This window comes from Coregonus lavaretus (assembly GCF_964263955.1).
Source record: "Coregonus lavaretus genome assembly, chromosome: 1".
Classification (NCBI taxonomy): Eukaryota; Metazoa; Chordata; class Actinopteri; order Salmoniformes; family Salmonidae; genus Coregonus; species Coregonus lavaretus.
Window position 1 is genome coordinate 61,005,600 of NC_139988.1, and position 20,824 is coordinate 61,026,423.

Here is a 20,824-nt window from a genome sequence, read left to right on the forward strand (position 1 = left end):
TTCTGCTTCCCGGAGATATATTTATTAATGTAAGCGATTAACTGAGAACCCATCTGGCTGGACCGATTTCAACAGAATATCCCAAGAGAGCCATGTTTCCGTGAAACAGAGTATGTTACAGGCCTTGATGTCTCTCTGGAATGAAATCCTTGCCCGTAGTTCGTCGACTTTGTTAACCAAAGATTGAACATTAGTGAGTAGAATACTTGGAAGCGGTGGGTGGTGTGTCCGCCTCCTAAGTCGGACCAGCAGGCCGCTCCGAGTGCCTCTCCTCCACCGGCGATGTTTTGGGTCAACCGCTGGAATCAGTTCAGTTGCCCTGGGGAGAGCAAACAAAGGATCTACTTCGGGAAAGTCGTATTCCTGGTGGTAATGCTGGTGAGTTACCGCCTCTCTGATATCCAATTGTTTTTACCGGCTGTATGTAATGATGCAAAACACTTTCTGAGCTAATAATGTAAAAAATAATACATACAAAAACAAAATACTGCAAAGTTTCCTAAGAGCTAGTCGCCAGAGAATCTAATCTAATCAAACCATTTGTCATTGTTGATAATTTTCTTCCGTTTTCTGTTAGAGATTTTTAGATTTCATAGGGAAGCTGAGAGGTCAAATATACTGTTTAGGTTTTCTACTGCCAAGTTTACACCTTCACTATTACAGTGGAACGTTTTGTCCAGGAAGTTGTCAAAAAGGGATTTAATTTGTTGTTGCCTAATTGTTCTTTGGTAGGTTGCGACACTACTTTCCTTCCATCTATAGCATTTCTTAATATTATTCAGTTCCTTTGGCTTTGATGCCTCATGATTGAGTATTGCTCTGTTCAAGTAGACTGTGATTTTGCTGTGGTCTGAAAGGGGTGTCAGTGGGCTGACTGTGAACGCTCTGAGAGACTGGGTTGAGGTCAGTGATGTCTACAGTACTACTGTCAAGAGATGAGCTATAGGTGTACCTACCATAGGAGTCCCCTCGAAGCCTACCATTGACTATGTACATACCTGCAGGAGTTGTGATTTGTTTTTTTTGTTATGTTGTCGTAGTTGTGCCTGGGGGGGCAAATGGGGGAGGGTATGCTGTCACCTCCAGGTAGGTGTTTGTCCCCCTTTGTGCTGAGGGTGTCAGGTTTTTGACCAGTTCTGGCATTTAGGTCGCCACAGACTAGTACATGTCCCTGGGTCTGGAAATGATTGATTTCCCCCTCCAGGATGGAGAAGCTGTCTTCATTAAAGTATGGGGATTCTAGTGGGGGGATATAGGTAGCAAATAGGAGGACATTTTTCTCTAGCCAAATGTAAAATGTTCCTGTTTTGATTAATTTAATAGAGTGAGTTAGGTTTGCTGTATACCAAATTAGCATACCCCCTGAGTCCCTTCCCTGTTTCACACCTGGTAGTTTGGTGGATGGGACTACCAGCTCTCTGTAACCTAGAGGGCAACCAGTGGGTCCGTCTCCTCTATACCATGTTTCTTGTAGGATGACAATGTCTGTATTTCCGATTCTTTGGTGAAGTCCAGGTTCCTGCTCTTTAGGCCAAAGGCAGATGACCTCAGGCCTTGAATATTCCAGGATGAGGTAGTGAAGGCTTTGTGATCCATAAAGTGTCTAATGTTGTTGGTCGTGTGGTTTGGCCTTAGGCCAGTAAGTGTGAGCAGAGCCTGCTGAGCATCTGGTACATGCCATTGGCTTGGGCTAGTGTAAGAGTGGGAGTTGGGCCTGTTTGCCTGCTCACGGCCTGGGCGTATGTGTGACTTTCATGTTGAGGCCCTCTTTGCGGGAGTTGGGGGCATGGGGTGGGTAGGAGGGGCATTGGTCTGATCTGAGGGGGCCTAAATGGGGTGTGGGCATGGTTGACTTGGGGGGCTGCTAATTGGTTGGGGTGGGGGTGTGGATGTGGCGGAGGGGGGGGGGGGGGGGGGGGGGGGTTCTCGCTGGTCTGGGCCGGGTATCTGTTGCTCCTGAGGTGTTGGGTCTGCGGTTGAGGGCGATATCCTTTAGGGTCCGGGAGAAGGTGGGCACTGCTGCCTTGTATAGGTGGACCTGGTCGTAAAGGCTGTTCAAGTCCAGGGTGGAGTGGTGGGCCAGGTAGACATTTGGTACGGTCATGGGAAATACTTGCGTTTACCTGCTGTATGGTAGCAGGGTGGAAATAAGTTTTTTCGTGGTAGCAGGGTTGAAATAACCACTTGTGCGTTGGGGAAAGTAGAAGAAGCTTTTTCTATCACTCCCTTGAGTGCTGTGGCCACCCTTTCCTGCTGTGTTCTCAGGTCGTTTGTGCCTGTGTGTATTATTATGTGGCTGCGTGATCCTAGTTGGTCCTCAGACAGAAGGTCTAGGGCGCGCTGGGTGTTTGGACACCAGAGTTTAGACAATGTGTGTTTGGGAAAAAGTTTATTTTCTTGTATGTATTTCCCGTTTGAGTCCATAAGGAGTACAATCTGTGGCTTGTGTATGTCCTCAGTGGGTGTGGGGGGGCGTCAGGAGGGCTATCAGGGTGGCTGACGGGGGATGCTCAGAGAGGTTGGGATCCCCTGGGCTTGGGGTTCTCAATTTGTTTGTCTGGCTGTGATGTCGAGGCTATGGTCAGGGTCTAGGGAGTACTGTTCTGCTGCGGTGTCAAGACTTTGGTCACGATCTGAGGTCAGGAACAGAATGATGTCTGGTTGTTTTCAGTGAGACAGCAACAGTGATGTAGTGGTGCCTGGAGAAGTGGGTATACTCTAATTTTGCAAAATAATTCCAGAAATGGCCCGCCAAAGGAAAGGTGCTCTATGTAAAAAGTTATATGAGAAAATGTGACATACACTCTGAATGACCTAAAATTATAAATCCCACATTGGTCATTCACAGTCAGGCCAACCCAAGTTGTACTGTGCAAGTAGGCTAATAGCAGGTATATTATTGAAACAGACACATGAGGCTGTGAACTGAGTCAGAAATACATAGTGTTTCAGATTTGTTCATTTTTTCACACATTTTTTTGTTCTCAAAGTCGCACTTTCTAATAGAAAAACAACAAATTGGATGTTGTAAGGCCATAACCATGCTTAAAACACATCAGGAGACCACTTTTGAGGTCTGGAAAAAAACTAAGACATTTAGATTGTATTGTGTAGTTACCCTTTAAGTCAACTGCCCAGGTTAGTGGCACATGAGATGGAGTTTGCAAAACAAATGGCCACTGGATTTGGGCTCCCGAGTGGCGCAGCGGTCTAAGGCACAGCATCTCAGTGTTAGAGGTGTCACTACAGACCCTGGTTCGATTCCAGGCTGTATCACAATCCGGCCATGATTGGGAGTCCCATAGGCCTGCGCACAATTGGCCCAGCGTCGTCCAGGTTTCGCCGGGGTAGGCCGTCATTGTAAATAAGAATTTGTTCTTAACTGACTTGCCTAGTTAAATAAAGAAATAAAAAATGTATGCAAATAATCATCATATCATTCTGCCTGGTAGGCGTAGGCTACTCTGTGGCTAATTTACATGTAATTTAGAAGGTTTTTTGGGAAAGCATTTCCATCTACCAGAAGACGGTTAGGCCTATGATTAGCATCCCTATATTTTACCTGTTCCTTAATAGTTTGAAACCTGGACGTTTTACTTCATATTGTGAGGCATAGCCAAAATCCCACCATGGAAATGTGGAGGCAATTATTTTATAAACACTTCCTCATATGCGTTCTCCTGTTCTATTGGTTTTCTTTCAACTTTGGTTCATTGTCTAGCACCAAAAAGCATTATCCTAGTCATATTAGCAACCCATGATAGTTATTGCATCTTTAGATCTTCCCTCTTTCAAACTGATATTTCCATCTCTGTCCATGAATCCGCTTGCATGTGCGGTGCGCATTTTAGAACAGTGTTTTCCCTCAAATTGCATTTGGAAACATTCTCGCATAGGCCAAACACTATGTGCACATTGCTGCACCTAAAATGTTAAGAAATAATAGTTCATAAAAATAAATAGACTGTCGCACACTATATACAGTTGAAGTCGGAAGTTTACATACACTTAGGTTGGAAACAAACTATAGGTTTGGAAAGTCGGTTCGGACATCACATTTTTCCAACAATTGTTTACAGACAGATTATTTCACGTATAGTTCACTGTATCACAATTCCAGTGGGTCAAAAGTTTACATACACTGACTGTGCCTTTAAACAGCTTGGAAAATTCCAGAAAATGATGTCATGGCTTTAGAAGCTTCTGATAGGCTAATTGACATCATTTGAGTCAATTGGAGGTGTACCTGTGGATGTATTTCAAGGCCTACCTTCAAACTCAGTTCCTCTTTGCTTGACTTCATAGGAAAATCAAACGAAATCAGCCAAAACCTCAGAAAAAGAATTGTAGACCTCCACAACTCTGGTTCATCCTTGGGAGCAATTTCCAAATGCCTGAAGGTACCACGTTCATCTGTACAAACAATAGTACTCAAGTATAAACACCATGGGACCACGCAGCTGTCATACCGCTCAGGAAGGAGACATGTTCTGTCTCCTAGAGAGGAACGTACTTTGGTGCGAAAAGTGCAAATCAATCCCAGAACAACAGCAAAGGACCTTCTGAAGATGCTGGAGGAAACAGGTACAAAAGTATCTATATACACAGTAAAACAAGTCTTTATATCGACATAACCTGAAAGGCCGCTCAGTAAGGAAGAAGCCACTGCTCCAAAACCGCTATAAAAAAGCCAGACTACGGTTTGCAACTGCACATGGGGACAAAGATCATACTTTTTGGAGAAATGTCCTCTGGTCTGATGAAACAAAAATATAACTGTTTGGCCATAATGACCTTTGTTATGTTTGGAGGAAAAAGGGGGTCGCTTGCAAGCCGAAGAACACCATCCCAACCATGAAGCACGGGGGTGGCAGCATCATGCTGTGGGGGTGCTTTGCTGAAGGAGGGACTGGTGCAGTTCACAAAATAGATGGCATCATGAGGAAGGAAAATTATGTGGATATATTGAAGCAACATCTCAAGACATCAATCAGGAAGTTAAAGCTTGGTCGCAAATGGGTCTTCCAAATGGACAATGACCCCAAGCATACTTCCAAAGTTGTGTCAAAATGCCTTAAGGACAACAAAGTCAAGGTATTGGAGTGGACATCACAAAGCCCTGACCTCAATCCTATAGAACATTTGTGGGCAGAACTGAAAAAGCGTGTGCGAGCAAGGAGGCCTACAAACCTGACTCAGTTACACCAGCTCTGTCAGGAGGAATGGGCCAAAATTCACCCAACTTATTGTGGGAAGCTTGTGGAAGGCTACCCGAAACGTTTGACCCAAGTTAAACAATTGAATGGCAATGTTACCAAATACTAATTAAGTGTATGTAAACTTCTGACCCACTGGGAATGTGATGAAAGAAATAAAAGCTGAAAGAAATCATTTTCTCTACAATTATTCTGACATTTCACATTCTTAAAATAAAGTGGTGATCCTAACTGACCTAAGACAGGGAATTTTTACTAGGATTAAATGTCAGGAATTGTGAAAAACTGAGTTTAAATGTATTTGGCTAAGGTGTATGTAAACCTCCGACTTCAACTGTAGAACCAGACTACAAGATGCCATGTACAATGATTGCTCTGCAGGTACAAAGTGCGAGCTTTCAAACACCATATGTGGCATTAACAACAGATTGTTCGACATCTATGAACACGCTGTCATACATCACTGCAACAAGCCTTCACATTGATGAGAAGTGGGACATGAAGTCCTATGTACTGACAACTGAGAACATGGAGGAGAGGCACACAACAGAACCTAAAACGGCATTAATACCATCATTGCTGAGTGGGTGGGGGACAGCAGTAAGGTGACCGCTGTCTGGTAGGTAGCCATGACTGCAGTAGATTGAACTGCATTGCCCCCTAGCGGTCATAAGCAGGACCATATCTGCATTGTGAAGTCACATAATTGTATGATTACAAAAAGAATGGCAGTTTAAATGTTAAGATTATTATTTATTTTTTACATTTGTCACATCCCTACATTACACTGACACTCATTTAAATTTTTTAAATTTTAGTCATTTAGCAGACGCTCTTATCCAGAGCGACTTACAGTTAGTCAGTGCATACATTTTTCATACTGGCCCCCCATTGGAATCGAACCCACAACCCTGGCGTTGCAAGCGCCATGCTCTACCAACTGAGCTACAGGAGGTCCCTCTGCTTGTCTGGAGTCGACAGAATGAAAAGTGGGACTTCCACAACTGCTTGTCCTCCATTGCAGATACAATCTCCTCCTCCTCCAGTCCCGTGTCACATTTGTGCTGGTCCACATATGTAATCTCTGGCCTGCCTTTGGGAGTTGGAACCATGCAGTGGTTGCTAGAGGATCAGTTCACTTGCTGGAGCGTCCTTCTGCCTGTAAACATGTCTGGTAAACTACAGTATTTTCTGTGCTTTATGGCATGTTACTGTGGAATGATCAATACATTGATTACACTGATCCTAGGTCAGCTAGTGTTCTGTCCTAACTGGACTGTTACTACTGCGGAAAGCAGGGCTTTCTGTCAGCAACTACAGAACTAAAGTTGATTTTACACAGCTTCAGATTGCCGACATTTGGTCGCCTGTGATTCCACGACCATCAATTGACTGAACAGTAATATTTTACTTAGCCTACATCTATTGTTTACATCAGGAATGGGCAACTTTGATGGGTGTGGGGGCAACAAAAAATCTGAACTCATCATAAGGGGCCGCAGTGGTACCCACATCCATACCCACACATGCAGTCAGAGCCAGCCCTAGCCTTTTGGGTGCCCTAAGCAAAACATTTTAGTGGCCTCCCTTTTGACAGCAGAGAGAAATAATATACGTTTTAGAGTTCATTTCCTGCAATTCTACACATTTTGCCATGGGGCGTAGAGAAGATTTGGCATTTTGCAGATAATTTCCTGCAATTCTACACATTCTGCCATAGGTTGGAGAGAAATGTTTGCCGTTTTTAATATGATATCTGAGTGAGAGTAACTAACAAAATCAATGGGGGCTCCCCGGTTGGTAATTCGACCATGATTACTACAAGTTTGGATAGCTGGCTAGACTAACTTAACAATCTAAACATTTTTAGCTGACTTGGGCTAATTGAGTGACTGTCAGTGACTGACATAACAAGAGAAAAACTGCTGATGCACAACCAAATTTCGAAATTGCACCTTGTGTATTCTACTATTCTAACTCTCAACAGTAAGTTGAGACCCTGACTGATTTCCTATTTTTTTTATTTGGGGGGGGAGTTGACCCGCGGCCCGGCCCGCCAGTTCTCCATCTCTGGTTTACATGATCTTGGCAACTTATCGACAACAGATGGTTCATTACTCTAATGAGAAACATGTATTTTGCGACATGCGGGAGGGGTTGAAGGGGTTTTATAGGGCTTTTGAGGGACACACACACACATATACACCACTGACTAAGTTAAATTAGATTGAGTTAGAGACTCAGGTAGGTGGGTGGGTGGGTTATTGTGGTCCTACAGCTCTCTATGGGGAGGGGGTAGAGGGGGGGTTGGTCTACTTTACAAGACTGTCTCAGTTTAACCCCTGTGCCTTTGCCTCTACCATGTACAGTCTCATCCTGTCTCTACCCCAGTATCAGTTCCACTCTGCCTCTAGTCTGCCTCCCCCCACCCTGCTCCTGTCATCTACTGTACAGTCTCATCTGCCTCTTACCCAGTCTTGCACCCCTCACTCTGTCTCACCCTGGCTGGCAACAGTTTGGTGTCTTTAAAGAGTCACATGGAGCTTTAATGTGTGGAGGACAGACATACTGATAGATGGACTGACAGACAGACGGACAGGGACAGCCTGCTGGGAAGGGAAAGTCTCCGGCGTCAGCGTCTCCAAACGAGACTGAGACTCTCCTTAGAAAACACACACACACACACACACACAGACACACAGACACACACACACACACACACACACACACAGACAGGGTGTCTATGTTTGTGCTGCAGGTCAGTTTCCCTGGACTCTGACAGCTTCACCACCTCACTAACAGTGACTAACACACTACTCTCCCAGACAGACATTCGTTCAGACCAGAATTTCCAGTTGAAATAATGACAACTACCAGTTTCCCATCCGATCTGAGGGTTGCTCAGTGTTTATTGACCCTGTGATACACGCCTCCTCCCGCAGTATGGAGCCGGCTAATGCTAAAGCCAGAAACCACTCAACATTAATCGATGCTAACAGCACTCAGTGTGTGTGTGTCTGTGTGTGCCTGTGTGTGTATGTGCAGTGTGTGTGTGGGGGGTACAATCTTTTCAAAAACGATAATTTTGGAAAGATTGTCATTTCCATGATTAAGTTAGAGAGTAAAAATGACCATTATGGATGTTACACGCTCCGTATGGATGTTACAGAGTCTAAAATGGACATTCAAATCTTAAAGATTTCTTGATCAAATTCTATCATAACACATTTGTTGTCATCTGGAACGTTTCTAAAATGTCAGCAGAAGTCATAGTACCTTAGGACTATATAATTACAGGTAGCCTGAATATGGCATAGGCTAAGGGCATACACCACACCCTAATAGGGTAATGTTTACTCTTTATAGGGCAATTCCACACAAGGACAGGACAGAAATATTTTGGGTATCAGATTGTTCTGGAAATTCTCACATAGAAACATTATTGGGAGGAAGGATGTTTGACATGCTTTTTACATTTGTATAACTTTTATTTTTATTTTTTTAAATAATAATATTTTAGGCCCTTTTTTGACGTATACATGCTCCTGTAAGACCCTGTGATCCATGAACCATACATGATACAGACATCATCTTGGTGCAGTGGTCTAAGGTACTGCATCGCAGTGCTAGCTGTGCCACTAGAGATCCTGGTTCGAATCCAGGCTCTGTCGTAGCCGGCCGCGACCGGGAGACCCATGGGGCGGAGCACAATTGGCCCAGCGTCGTCCAGGGTAGGGGAGGGAATGGCCGGCAGGGATGTAGCTCAGTTGGTAGAGCATGGCGTTTGCAACGCCAGGGTTGTAACAAAAAGGATCAACTTAAAATAAAACAAAATAACAAATGTATGCACTCACTAACTGTAAATCGCTCTGGATAAGAGCATCTGCTAAATGACTAAAATGTAATTATACTCCTTTCTAGATTCAACAATACAAATTATATCTCAAAGGTAGCCTTTTTTACATATTGTTTGGAATAATATATTCTTCAAACACGGCAAATTTGTTTGGACTAGCGGTTAGGACTAATTGCACAGCCCCCCCCCCCCCCCCCCACCCCATATTTTTACGCTGCTGCTACTCTGTTAATAATTTATTCATAGTCACTTTAACTCTACCCACATGTACATATTACCTCAACTAGCCGGTGCCCCCGCACATTGACTCTGCACCGGTACCCCCCTCTATATAGCCTCCCTACTGTTATTTTATTTTACTTCTGCTCTTTTTTCTCAACACTTTTTTGTTGTTGTTGTTTTATTTTACTTTTTTATTAAAAAATAAATGCATTGTTGGTTAAGGGCTGTAAGTAAGCATTTCACGGTAATGTCTACACCTGTTGTATTCGGCGCATGTGGCAAATAACATTTGATTTGATTTCCAGAGTAGGCTCTCTGGTACTTTTGAAGATATAACCCATTTTATACATAGAAATTGACATTATAGGTCATTATCCATTCATTACTTTTTTTGGTGGTGCTCATTAGCAAAAAGACCACTCTGAAAAGTTGCTGTACTTGTAGAGTATATTGTTTCAAACAATGTCTAAGATTAAGCTAAATCAAAAGGGTACTTTTGAAATGTACTTATCGAAATAAAGTTTCTAATGAAAATATGTCACTCATTGTTTTAATATTTAATGATTTATTTATTTCACATTTATTTAACCAGGTAAGCCAGTTGAGAGCAAGTTCTCATTTACAACTGCGACCTGGCCAAGATAAAGCAATGCAGTGCGATTAAAAACAACAACACAGAGTTATATATGGGATAAACAAAACGTACAGTCAATAACACAATAGAAAATCTATATACAGTGTGTGCAAATGTAGTAAGTTATGGAGGTAAGGCAATAAATAGGCCATAGTGCAAAATAATTACAATTTAGAATTAACACTGGAATGATAGATGTGCAGAAGATGATGTGCAAATAGAGATACTGGGGTGCAAATGAGCAAAATAAATAACAATATGGGGATGAGGTAGTTGGGTGGGCTAATTACAGATGGGCTGTGTACAGGTGCAGTGATCGGTAAGGTGCTCTGACAACTGATGCTTAAAGTTAGTGAGGGAGATAAGAGTCTCCAGCTTCAGAGATTTTTGCAGTTCGTTCCAGTCATTGGCAGCAGAGAACTGGAAGGAATGGCGGCCAAAGGAGGTGTTGGCTTTGGGGATGACCAGTGAGATATACCTGCTGGAGCGCATACTACGGGTGGGTGTTGCTATGGTGACCAATAAGCTAACATAAGGCGGGGATTTGCCTAGCAGTGATTTATAGATGACCTGGAGCCAGTGGGTTTGGCGACGAATATGTAGTGAGGGCCAGCCAACGAGAGCGTACAGGTCACAATGGTGGGTAGTATATGGGGCTTTGGTGACAAAACGGATGGCACTGTGATAGACTACATCCAATTTGCTGAGTAGAGTGTTGGAGGCTATTTTGTAAATGACATCGAGGGCATGTTTGGCAGCATGAGTGAAGGAAGCTTTGTTGCGAAATAGGAAGCCGATTCTAGATTTAACTTTGGATTGGAGATGCTTAATGTGAGTCTGGAAGGAGAGTTTACGGTCTAACCAGACACCTAGGTATTTGTAGTAGTCCACATATTCTAAGTCAGACCCGCCGAGAGTAGTGATTCTAGTCGGGCAGGCTGGTTGAAATTTTCGATTATCGTAGATTTATCGGTAGTGACAGTGTTTCCTATCCTCAGTGCAGTGGGCAGCTGGGAGGAGGTGCTCTTATTCTTCATGGACTTTACAGTGTCCCAAACCTTTTTGGAGTTAGTGCTACAGGATGCAAATTTCTGTTTGAAAAAGCTAGCCACTGCTTTCCTAACTGATTGTGTATATTGGTTCCTGACTTCCCTGAAAAGTTGCATATCGCGGGGGCTTTTCGATGCTAATGCAGTACGCCACAGGATGTTTTTGTGCTAGTGAAGGGCAGTCTAGTCTGGGGTGAACCAGGGGCTATATCTGTTCTTAGTTCTGAATTATTTGAATGGGGCATGCTTATTTAAGATGGAGAGGAAAGCACATTTAAAGAACAACCAGGCATCTTCTACTGACGGATACCCGGGCCAGGTCAATTACAAAGGCCTGCTCGCTGAAGTGTTTTAGGGAGCGTTAGACAGTGATGAGGGGTGGTCGTTTGACCGCTGACCCATTACGGACGCAGGCAATGAGGCAGTGATCGCTGAGATCCTGGTTGAAGACAGCAGAGGTGTATTTAGAGGGTAAATTAGTCAGGATGATATCTATGAGGGTGCCCATGTTTACGGATTTAGGGTTGTAACTGGTAGGTTCCTTGATAATTTGTGTGAGATTGAGGGCATCTAGTTTAGATTGTAGGACGGCCAGGGTGTTAAGCATATCCCAGTTTTGGTCACCAAGCAATACGAACTCTGAGGATAGATGGGGGGCAATCAATTCACATATGGTGTCCAGCGCACAGCTGGGGGCTGAGGGGGGTCTGTAGCAAGCGGCAACAGTGAGAGACTTATTTCTGGAAAGGTGGATTTTTAGAAGTAGAAGCTCAAACTGTTTGGGCACAGACCTGGATAGTATGATAGAGCTCTGCAGGCTATCTCTACAGTAGATTGCAACTCCGCCCCCTTTGGCAGTTCTATCTAGACGGAAAATGTTGTAGTTGGGAATGGACATTTCTGAATCTTTGGTGGCCTTCCTAAGCCAGGATTCAGACACTGCTAGAACATCAGGGTTGGCGGAGTGTGCTAACGCAGTGAATAACTCAAACTTAGGGAGGAGGCTTCTGATGTTATCATGCAAGAAACCAAGGCTTTTGCGGTTACAGAAGTCAACAAATGATAGCTCCTGGGGAGTAGGAGTGATACTGGGGGCTATAGGGCCTGAGTTAACCTCTACATCACCAGAGGAACAGAGGAGGAATAGAATAAGGATACGACTAAAGGCTTTAAGAACTGGTCTTCTAGTGCGTTGGGTACAGAGAATAAAAGGGGCAGATTTCCGGGCGTTGAAGAATAGATTCAGGGCATTATGTACAGACAAGGATATGAGTACAGTGGAGGTAAACCTAAGCGTTGGGTAACGATGAAAGAGATAGCATCACTGGAGGCACCGATTGAGCCGGTCTCCGCGTGTGTGGGGGGTGGGACAAAGGAGTTATCTGAGGCAGGTTGAGCGGGACTAGGGGCTCTACAGTGAAAAAGTACAGTAAGAACTAACCGAAACAGCAATAGGCAAGGCGTATTGACATGAGACAGAGGCATAAAGCAATCACAGGTGTTATTCGAGAGAGGTAAGACACAGCTGGTAATGGCGACGAAAGTTTGAGCTGAGGCTAAACAGATAAACAGGATGGGGTACCGTATAAAGGAACAGTCCAGCAGGCATCAGCTGTGTAGCTGAGTGATCATAAGGTCCAGTGAACAGCAATCGGTGAGTCCGGGGGCAGTTCAGTGGCTGCTACGGCACAGGCGAGGGAGGAGGCACGGGTGTTGATTGCGTGTGCTAGCGGGCCGGGGCTAGCAGATGGATCTTCGTGGTCGTCGCAATGGGAAGCCTGTTGAAACCACATCAGACGATTACGTCGGCAGACCAGCCGTGATGGATCGACAGGGCTCCGTGTCAACACTAGGAGGTCCCGTCCGGTTGACAGAGAGGTAGATAGCCGGGAGATGGGCCTGGCTCGAGGCTAGCTCAAGGCTAACTGGGGCTTGCTTCGGGACAGTGGTGATTAGCCAACAACAACAACAGCCATTCGGTTGCAGCTAGCTAGTTGCGATGATCCGGTTAATTGTCCAGGCTAGAGCTGGCTGGGAGGTAGTGCAGGCCACGGACAATGGTGAAGACCGCTAACGGTGGCTAATAGCAAGTAGCTAGTTAGCTGGCTAGTTTCAGCCGGAGGTTCTAGATAAGAAGGTATAAAGAAATAATAGAATCTGTTCCACATTGGGTGAGGCGTGTTGCAGGAATGTATATATAGTTAAAGGATGGAAAGTGAGATTGAGAAATATATGCGAAAAAGACACACGACCGCACTGCTACGCCATCTTGGATCAATAATATGTTGGTAACCGGTTTATAAAAGCAATAAGGCGTAGTTGGTTAAAATATGTTTAATAATCTACATTTATCAATCTGACTCCAATTTAATATAAAGGTTTATAGACACATTATTTTAGCAAGAACCCTGTTCATGACTAACGGGTCTAGCCAGGAAGCGAGCTTGGGCATCACCAGACTTAGCACTAAAATTAACACGTGTTTAAAATGAACCGTTATGCAATTAACAAGGCTAGACACAAAGAGCTGTTCTAGCATGAAATTAATTGAGTCAGTCTTAAGCAAAGGTGTCAAGTTGGTACCTCAAGAATACAATGTGTGTGTAATTAACTTAATGAATAAGAATTTACCAATTCTAATTTATGAAAGTAGTCAATCAGAGATATTTATGAATGAGGAATGCCTGCAGAGCTCTATCATACTATCCAGGGCGGGAGGTAGCTTAGTGGTTAAGAGCGTTGTGCCAGTAACCGAAAGGTCGCTGGTTCTAATCCCCGAGCCGACTAGGTGAAAAATCTGTCGATGTGCCCTTGAGCAAGGCACTTAACTCTAATTGCTCCTGTAAGTCGCTCTGGATAAGAGCGTCTGCTAAATGACCAATTATTATTATTATCCAGGTCTGTGCCCAAACAGTTTGAGCTTCTACTTCTAAAAATCCACCTTTCCAGAAATAAGTCTCACTGTTGCCGCTTGCTACAGACCCCCCTCAGCCCCCAGCTGTGCCCTGGACACCATATGTGAATTGATTGCCCCCCATTTATCCTCAGAGTTCGTACTGCTTGGTGACCTAAATTGGGATATGCTTAACACCCCGGCCATCCTACAATCCAAACTAGATGCCCTCAATCTCACACAAATTATCAACGAACCTACCAGGAACAACCCTAAATCCGTAAACATGGGTACCCTCATAGATATCATCCTGACTAACTTACCCTCTAAATACACCTCTGCTGTCTTCAACCAGGATCTCAGTGATCACTGCCTTATTGCCTGCGTCCATAACGGGTCCGCGGTCAAACGACCACCCCTCATCACTGTCAAACGCTCCCTAAAACACTTTAGCGAGCAGGCCTTCCTAATTGACCTGGCCCAGGTATCCTGGATGGATATAGATCTCATTCCGTCAGTAGAGGATGCCTGGTTGTTCTTTAAAAGTGCTTTCCTCTCAATCTTAAATAAACACGCCCCATTAAAAAAATACAGAACTAAGAACAGATATAGCCCCTGGTTCTCCTCAGACTTGACTGCCCTTGACCAGCACAAAAACATCCTGTGGCGTACTGCATTAGCATCAAATAGCCCCCGCGATATGCAACTTTTCAGGGAAGTTAGGAACCAATATACACAAGCAGTCAGGAAAGCAAAGGCTAACTTTTTCAAACAGAAATTTGCATCCTGTAGCACTAACTCCAAAAAGTTTTGGGACACTGTAAAGTCCATGGAGAATAAGAGCACTTCCTCCCAGCTGCCCACTGCACTGAGGCTAGAAAACACTATCACCACCGATAAATCTACAATAATCGAGAATTTCAACAAGCATTTTGCTACGGCTGGCCATGCTTTCCACCTGGCTACCACTACCCCGGCCACCAACTCTGCACCCTCCGCTGCAACTTGCCCATGCCCCCCCCGCTTCTCCTTCACACAAATTCAAACAGCTGATGTTCTGAAAGAGCTGCAAAATCTGGACCCCTACAAATCAGCTGGGCTAGACAATCTGGACCCTTTCTTTCTAAAACTAGCCGCCGAAATTGTCGCAACCCCTATTACTAGCCTGTTCAACCTCTCTTTCGTAACGTCTGAGATCCCCAGAGATTGGAAAGCTGCCGCGGTCATCCCCCTCTTCAAAGGGGGTGACACTCTAGATCCAAACTGTTACAGACCTATATCCATCCTGCCCTGCCTTTCTAAAGTATTTGAAAGCCAGATTAACAAACAGATCACCGACCATTTTGAATCCCACCGTACCTTCTCCGCTATGCAATCCGGTTTCCGAGCTGGTCATGGGTGCACTTCAGCCACGCTCAAGGTCCTAAACGATTTTATAACCGCGATCGATAATAGACAGTACTGTGCAGCCGTCTTCATCGACCTGGCCAAGGCTTTCGACTCTGTCAACCACCGCATTCTTATTGGCAGACTAAATAGCCTTGGTTTCTCAAATGACTGCCTCGCCTGGTTCACCAACTACTTCTCAGATATAGTTCAATGTGTCAAATCGGAGGGCCTCTTGTCTGGACCTCTGGCAGTCTCTATGGGGGTGCCACAGGGTTCAATTATTGGGCCGACTCTTTTCTCCGTGTATATCAATGATGTCGCTCTTGCTGCTGGTGACTCTCAGATCCACCTCTACGCAGACGACACCATTTTGTATACATCTGGCCCTTCATTGGACACTGTGTTAACAAACCTCCAAACGAGCTTCAATGCCATACAACACTCCTTCAGTAGCCTCCAACTGCTCTTAAACACTAGTAAAACTAAATGCATGCTCTTCAATCGAACGCTGCTGGCACCCGCCCACCCGACTAGAATCACTACTCTCGACGGGTCTGACCTAGAGTATGTGGACAACTACAAATACCTAGGTGTCTGGTTAGACTGTAAACTCTCCTTCCAGACTCACATTAAGAATCTCCAATCCAAAGTTAAATCTAGAATCGGCTTCCTATTTCGCAACAAAGCCTCCTTCACTCATGCTGCCAAACATGCCCTCGTAAAACTGACTATCCTACCGATCCTTGACTTCGGCGATGTCATTTACAAAATAGCCTCCAACACTCTACTCAGCAAATTGGATGTAGTCTATCACAGTGCCATCCGTTTTGTCTCCAAAGCCCCATACACTACCCACCACTGTGACCTGTACGCTCTTGTTGGCCGGTCCTCACTACATGTTCGTCGTCAAACCCACTGGCTCCAGGCCATCTATAAATCACTGCTAGGCAAATCCCCGCCTTATCTTAGCTCATTGGTCACCATAGCAGCACCCACCCGTAGTCTGCGCTCCAGCAGGTATATCTCACTGGTCATCCCCAAAGCCAACACCTCCTTTGGCCGCCATTCCTTCCAGTTCTCTGCTGCCAATGACTGGAACGAATTGCAAAAATCTCTGAAGCTGGAGACTCTTATCTCCCTCACTAACTGTAAGCATCAGTTGTCAGAGCACCTTACCGATCACTGCACCTGTACACAGCCCATCTGAAATTAGCCCACCCAACTACCTCATCCCTATATTGTTATTTATTTTGCTATTTTGCACCCCAGTATCTCTATTTGCACATCATCTCTTGCACTTCTAGCATTCCAGTGTTAATACTAATTGTAATTATTTTGCACTATAGCCTATTTATTGCCTTACCTCCATAACTTGCTAAATGTGCACACACTGTATATATATTTTCTGTTGTATTTTTTTTTTTGACTTCTTGTTTTTTTCCCCATATGTAACTCTGTGTTGTTGTTTTTATCGCACTGCTTTGCTTTATCTTGGCCAGGTCGCAGTTGTAAATGAGAACTTGTTCTCAACTGGCTTACCTGGTTAAATAAAGGTGAAATAAAAAATAAAATAAAAAAATGCAGTCACTCAAATCAACTAATAGATGTATTAGTCACGAATAAATGAACACTCAAACAATAACAGTGTACATGGAAGACATGATACAGCATAAAACAGAGTAAGTTACTCTCAACGAATAAGACGCAACGTGGTTACACGTGTCTTCAGAATCTATAGAATCTATGTGTTTCTGTACACACAAGGGCTTGCAAATAAGGTCTCAATTAACGAAAGTAGACACAGTCCTTTTAACTATGAGAAACGGAACTCAACCAGCCCTTGGCCATATACCACACCCCCTCGTCCCTTATTGCTTAAGTATAGCCCAGGAGGTGCTTACATGGCAGCCATGGAGCTATGTGATGTAATTCTCAAGGGTTCATGATGTTTAGTGGTTGAAACATCAATTGCCAACCTGTCTTTATTTCTGTACACTGAATATACCAAACATTAGGAACACCTTCCTAATATTGAGTTGCCCCCCACCCCTCCCCCCTTTGCCCTCAGAACAGCCTAAATTCGTTGGGGCATGGACTCTACAAGGTGTCGATAGCGTTCCACAGGGATGCTTGCCCATGTTGACTCCAATGCTTCCCATGGTTGTGTCAAGTTGTCTAGATGTCCTTTGGGTGGTGGACCATTCTTGATACACACAGGAAACTGTTGAGCGTGAAAAACCCAGCAGCGTTGCAGTTCTTGACACAAACTGGTGCGCCTGGCACCGACTACCATACCCCGTTCAAAGGCACTTAAAATATTTTGTCTTTCCCATTCACCCTCTCAATGGCACACATACACAATCATTGTCTCAATTGTCTCAAGGCTTAAAAATCCTTCTTTAACCTGTTTCCTCCCCTTCATCTGGATTCACCTGGTCAGTTTATGTCATGGAAGAGCAGGTGTTCTTAATGTAAAGTATACTCAGTGTAGTTCTAGTGCTGTATCTGCTGCACTACATTACCCATGTATGTATCCCTGCTGTTGATGCTTTTGATACTGACACACCTATCTACTGTACACTGTTAACCCCTCTTCCTGTTCTCGTGTGTGTGTGCGTGCGTGCATTCTTGCATGTGTGCGTGCATGCGTGTGTGTGGTGCGTTGGTGTGCGTGTGTGGTGTGTGTGTGTGTGTGTAGGTGGGAAAGGAGACTGTTCAGACCACAGAGGACCAGGTGATGAAGAGAGACATGCCTCCCGCCTTCATAAAGTGAGTCACGCCTCTTACCTTGACCTCTGATCTACTCCTGACCCCCTAACCTCTAACCCTTTAACTCTCGGGACTGATTTCTAGGGGTTTGCAGTGTGCACTCTTCAGCCAATCAGCAGCATTCATTGATCAGTAAAGTACCAGAGAGAAACACAAAAACCAGCAGGACGGGGGGACTGGAGGGCTGAGGTTTACACCCCATGTCAAATCAAACTAGATTAATTCTAACAATGTCTAATTGTATTATTTTATACCATCCCTTTTAGCCTTGGTAGCCTTCCTTTTCGGAGGACTTCTGTCTTTTATAGTTTATAGATGGTTTAGTAATGATGCCCTTCTCTTGTGTCAGTGAGTGATGTTGCTCTCTTCTCCGCCCATCTGGTCTTTTTGTCTCTGTGTCTGTTTCTGTCTCTCTCTCTCTCATCGGTGGAGGAAATAATAATGATAATTCGTTTTAGGTTTGCTTAGCAGGATGTGAACTCTGTCTGTCTGTTGGTGATGTAATTTAATAACGACAGGGCTGACTGGACTGTCTGTTTTGCCTGAGAATGCTCTGCCCAGAGGTGTATACTGTAGCTGTGCTCTGTGTTCTGCTGTCAGTCTATCAGTATGTCAGTTCTGCTGTGTGGTTCTGTCTGTATGTCTGTCTGTCCAGAACTCTGCTGTGGGGTTCTGCTGACTATCTGATCTGCTCTGCTACGCTCAGTGTCCAGAGGAGAGTGGTGTGGCTCTAAGGATTAGACTCTGACTCTGTTACTCAGCAGTTCTGCTGCTACCTCTCTCTCTCTCTTTCACTCTCGTTCTCTTCTCTCTCCTGGTGACTGCTGTAGGAGTGAAGTTTTTAGATCTCTTCACATGAGAAGTCCACAGCGCAGTCCCACGCAGACACACACACACACACAAACTGGCACTGCATCATAAATATCATACTCAAGGCTCAGCAGGGGTTATGAGGGAATGTGAACCCTGCTATATTTAGTTCTCTTGGCAGAAAATTGATACTCTGGCCAATGAGGGCTCAACTCATTGATACCCTAACCAATGAGGTCACAGGAAGGCCCTGTTCCAATAGTCTTAAAATCCTCCCTCCCTCCCTCCCTCCCTCCCTACCTTTCTTCAACCCTTACTTTATTCCTTCTTTCCTCCTTTCATTGCTTCCTTCCTTCCTTCTGTCCTTCCTTCTCTGGATAGAGCTGGGCTGTCAATAATAATACATGTTCTATGTCCAGTACTGTAGCTAAATTGTTCTAAGCTGTATCTATGTTCTGTGTTCTAACAGGGTGGAGAACACATGTTCTAAGCTGGTTCTATGGTCTATGTTCTAACAGGATGGAGAATGTGTGTGTTCTAAGCTGGTTCTATGGTCTGTGTTCTAACAGGGTGGAGAATGCGTGTTCTAAGCTGGTGCAGGCGGCTCAGATGTTGAAGGCGGATCCCTACTCGGTTCCTGCCAGAGACTACCTCATTGACGGTTCTAGAGGAATCCTGTCTGGAACCTCAGACCTGCTGCTCACTTTCGACGAAGCTGAGGTAGGGCTGTGTGTGTGTGTGTGTGTGTGTGTGTGTGTGGCGGCAGCAGTGTAATACGCATTACACTGTTTCATCACCAGCTGCCCTGCTACTGAACGACAGCAACTCCCCTCGATCACAAGACCTACATCACAAGACACACACACGCACGCACACACACGCAGGGTTCAAAAGGACAGACATACGTACTTAAAAGCAGTACTTCTGTTGTGGCACTGTATTCACAATCACAAGCAACAACATCCTTTAAGTCAAACTGTGTCCTGATTCTCAACCCTTCTCCTAAAGTGTGCACTTGCACACTCCCAGTCATGGATTTATAAACATTGGATTTGTGTAAGCATTGGCTGGAGGGAGTTTTCACCATTGTTAAATCCATGTCCATGAAGAAATCAATGGAGAATCGGTCAAAGTGAAGAGGTCCTATTATACTAAAAACATGTAAAGTGTTGGTCCCATGTTTCATGAGCTGAAATAAAAGATCCCAGAAATGTTCCATACGCACAAAAAGCTTATTTGTCTCAAATGTTGTGCACAAATTTGTTTAGATCCCTGTTAGTGAGCATTTCTCCTTTGCCAAGATAATCCACCTGACAGATGTGGCATACCAAGAAGCTGATTAAACAGCATGATCATTACACAGGTGCACCTTGTGCTGAGGACAATAAAAGATCACTCTAAAATGTGCAGTTTTGTCACACAACACAGTGCCACAGATGTCTCAAGTTTTGAGGGAGCGTGCAATTGGCATGCTACCTGCAGGAATGTCCATCAGAGCCGTTGCCAGAGAATTGAATGTCAGTTTCTCTACCATAAGCCCCCTCCAACGTCGTTTTAGGGAATTTGGCAGTACATCCAACCGGCCTCACAACCGCAGACCATGTGTAACCACGCCAGCCCAGGATCTCAACATCCAGCTTCTTCACCTGTGGGATTGTCTGAGACCAGCCACCCGGACAGCTGATGAAACAGTGTGTTTGCACAACCGAAGAATTTCTGCACAAACTGTCTCAGGGAAGCTCATCTGTGTACTCGTCCTCACCAGGGTCTTGACCTGACTGCAGTTTGGCATCTTAACTGACTTCAGTGGGCAAATGCTCACCTTCGATGGCCACTGGCATGCTGGAGAAGTGTGCTCTTCACGGATGAATCCTGGTTTCAACTGTACGGGGCATCGTGTGGGCATCGTGTGGGGGCGAGCGGTTTGCTGATGTCAACGTTGTGAACAGAGTGGCATAAGCTACGGACAATGAACACAATTGCATT

The 20,824-nt window shown here is 44.6% G+C and overlaps 1 protein-coding gene across 2 annotated transcripts in view; it reads left to right on the forward strand.

The window, feature by feature from the left end:
* Nucleotides 1-20,824, forward strand: part of LOC311140906 (vinculin-like) — a gene marked incomplete at both ends in the record, with an annotated part of 59,976 nt that overhangs the window by 3,478 nt on the left and 35,674 nt on the right. For both annotated transcript variants that reach the window (XM_084176178.1, XM_084176179.1), the window contains 2 exons: nt 17,958-18,028; nt 19,408-19,558. In XM_084176178.1, the coding sequence (XP_084032304.1) occupies nt 17,958-18,028; nt 19,408-19,558 (222 nt within the window). The remainder of the gene's footprint in view (nt 1-17,957; nt 18,029-19,407; nt 19,559-20,824) is intronic.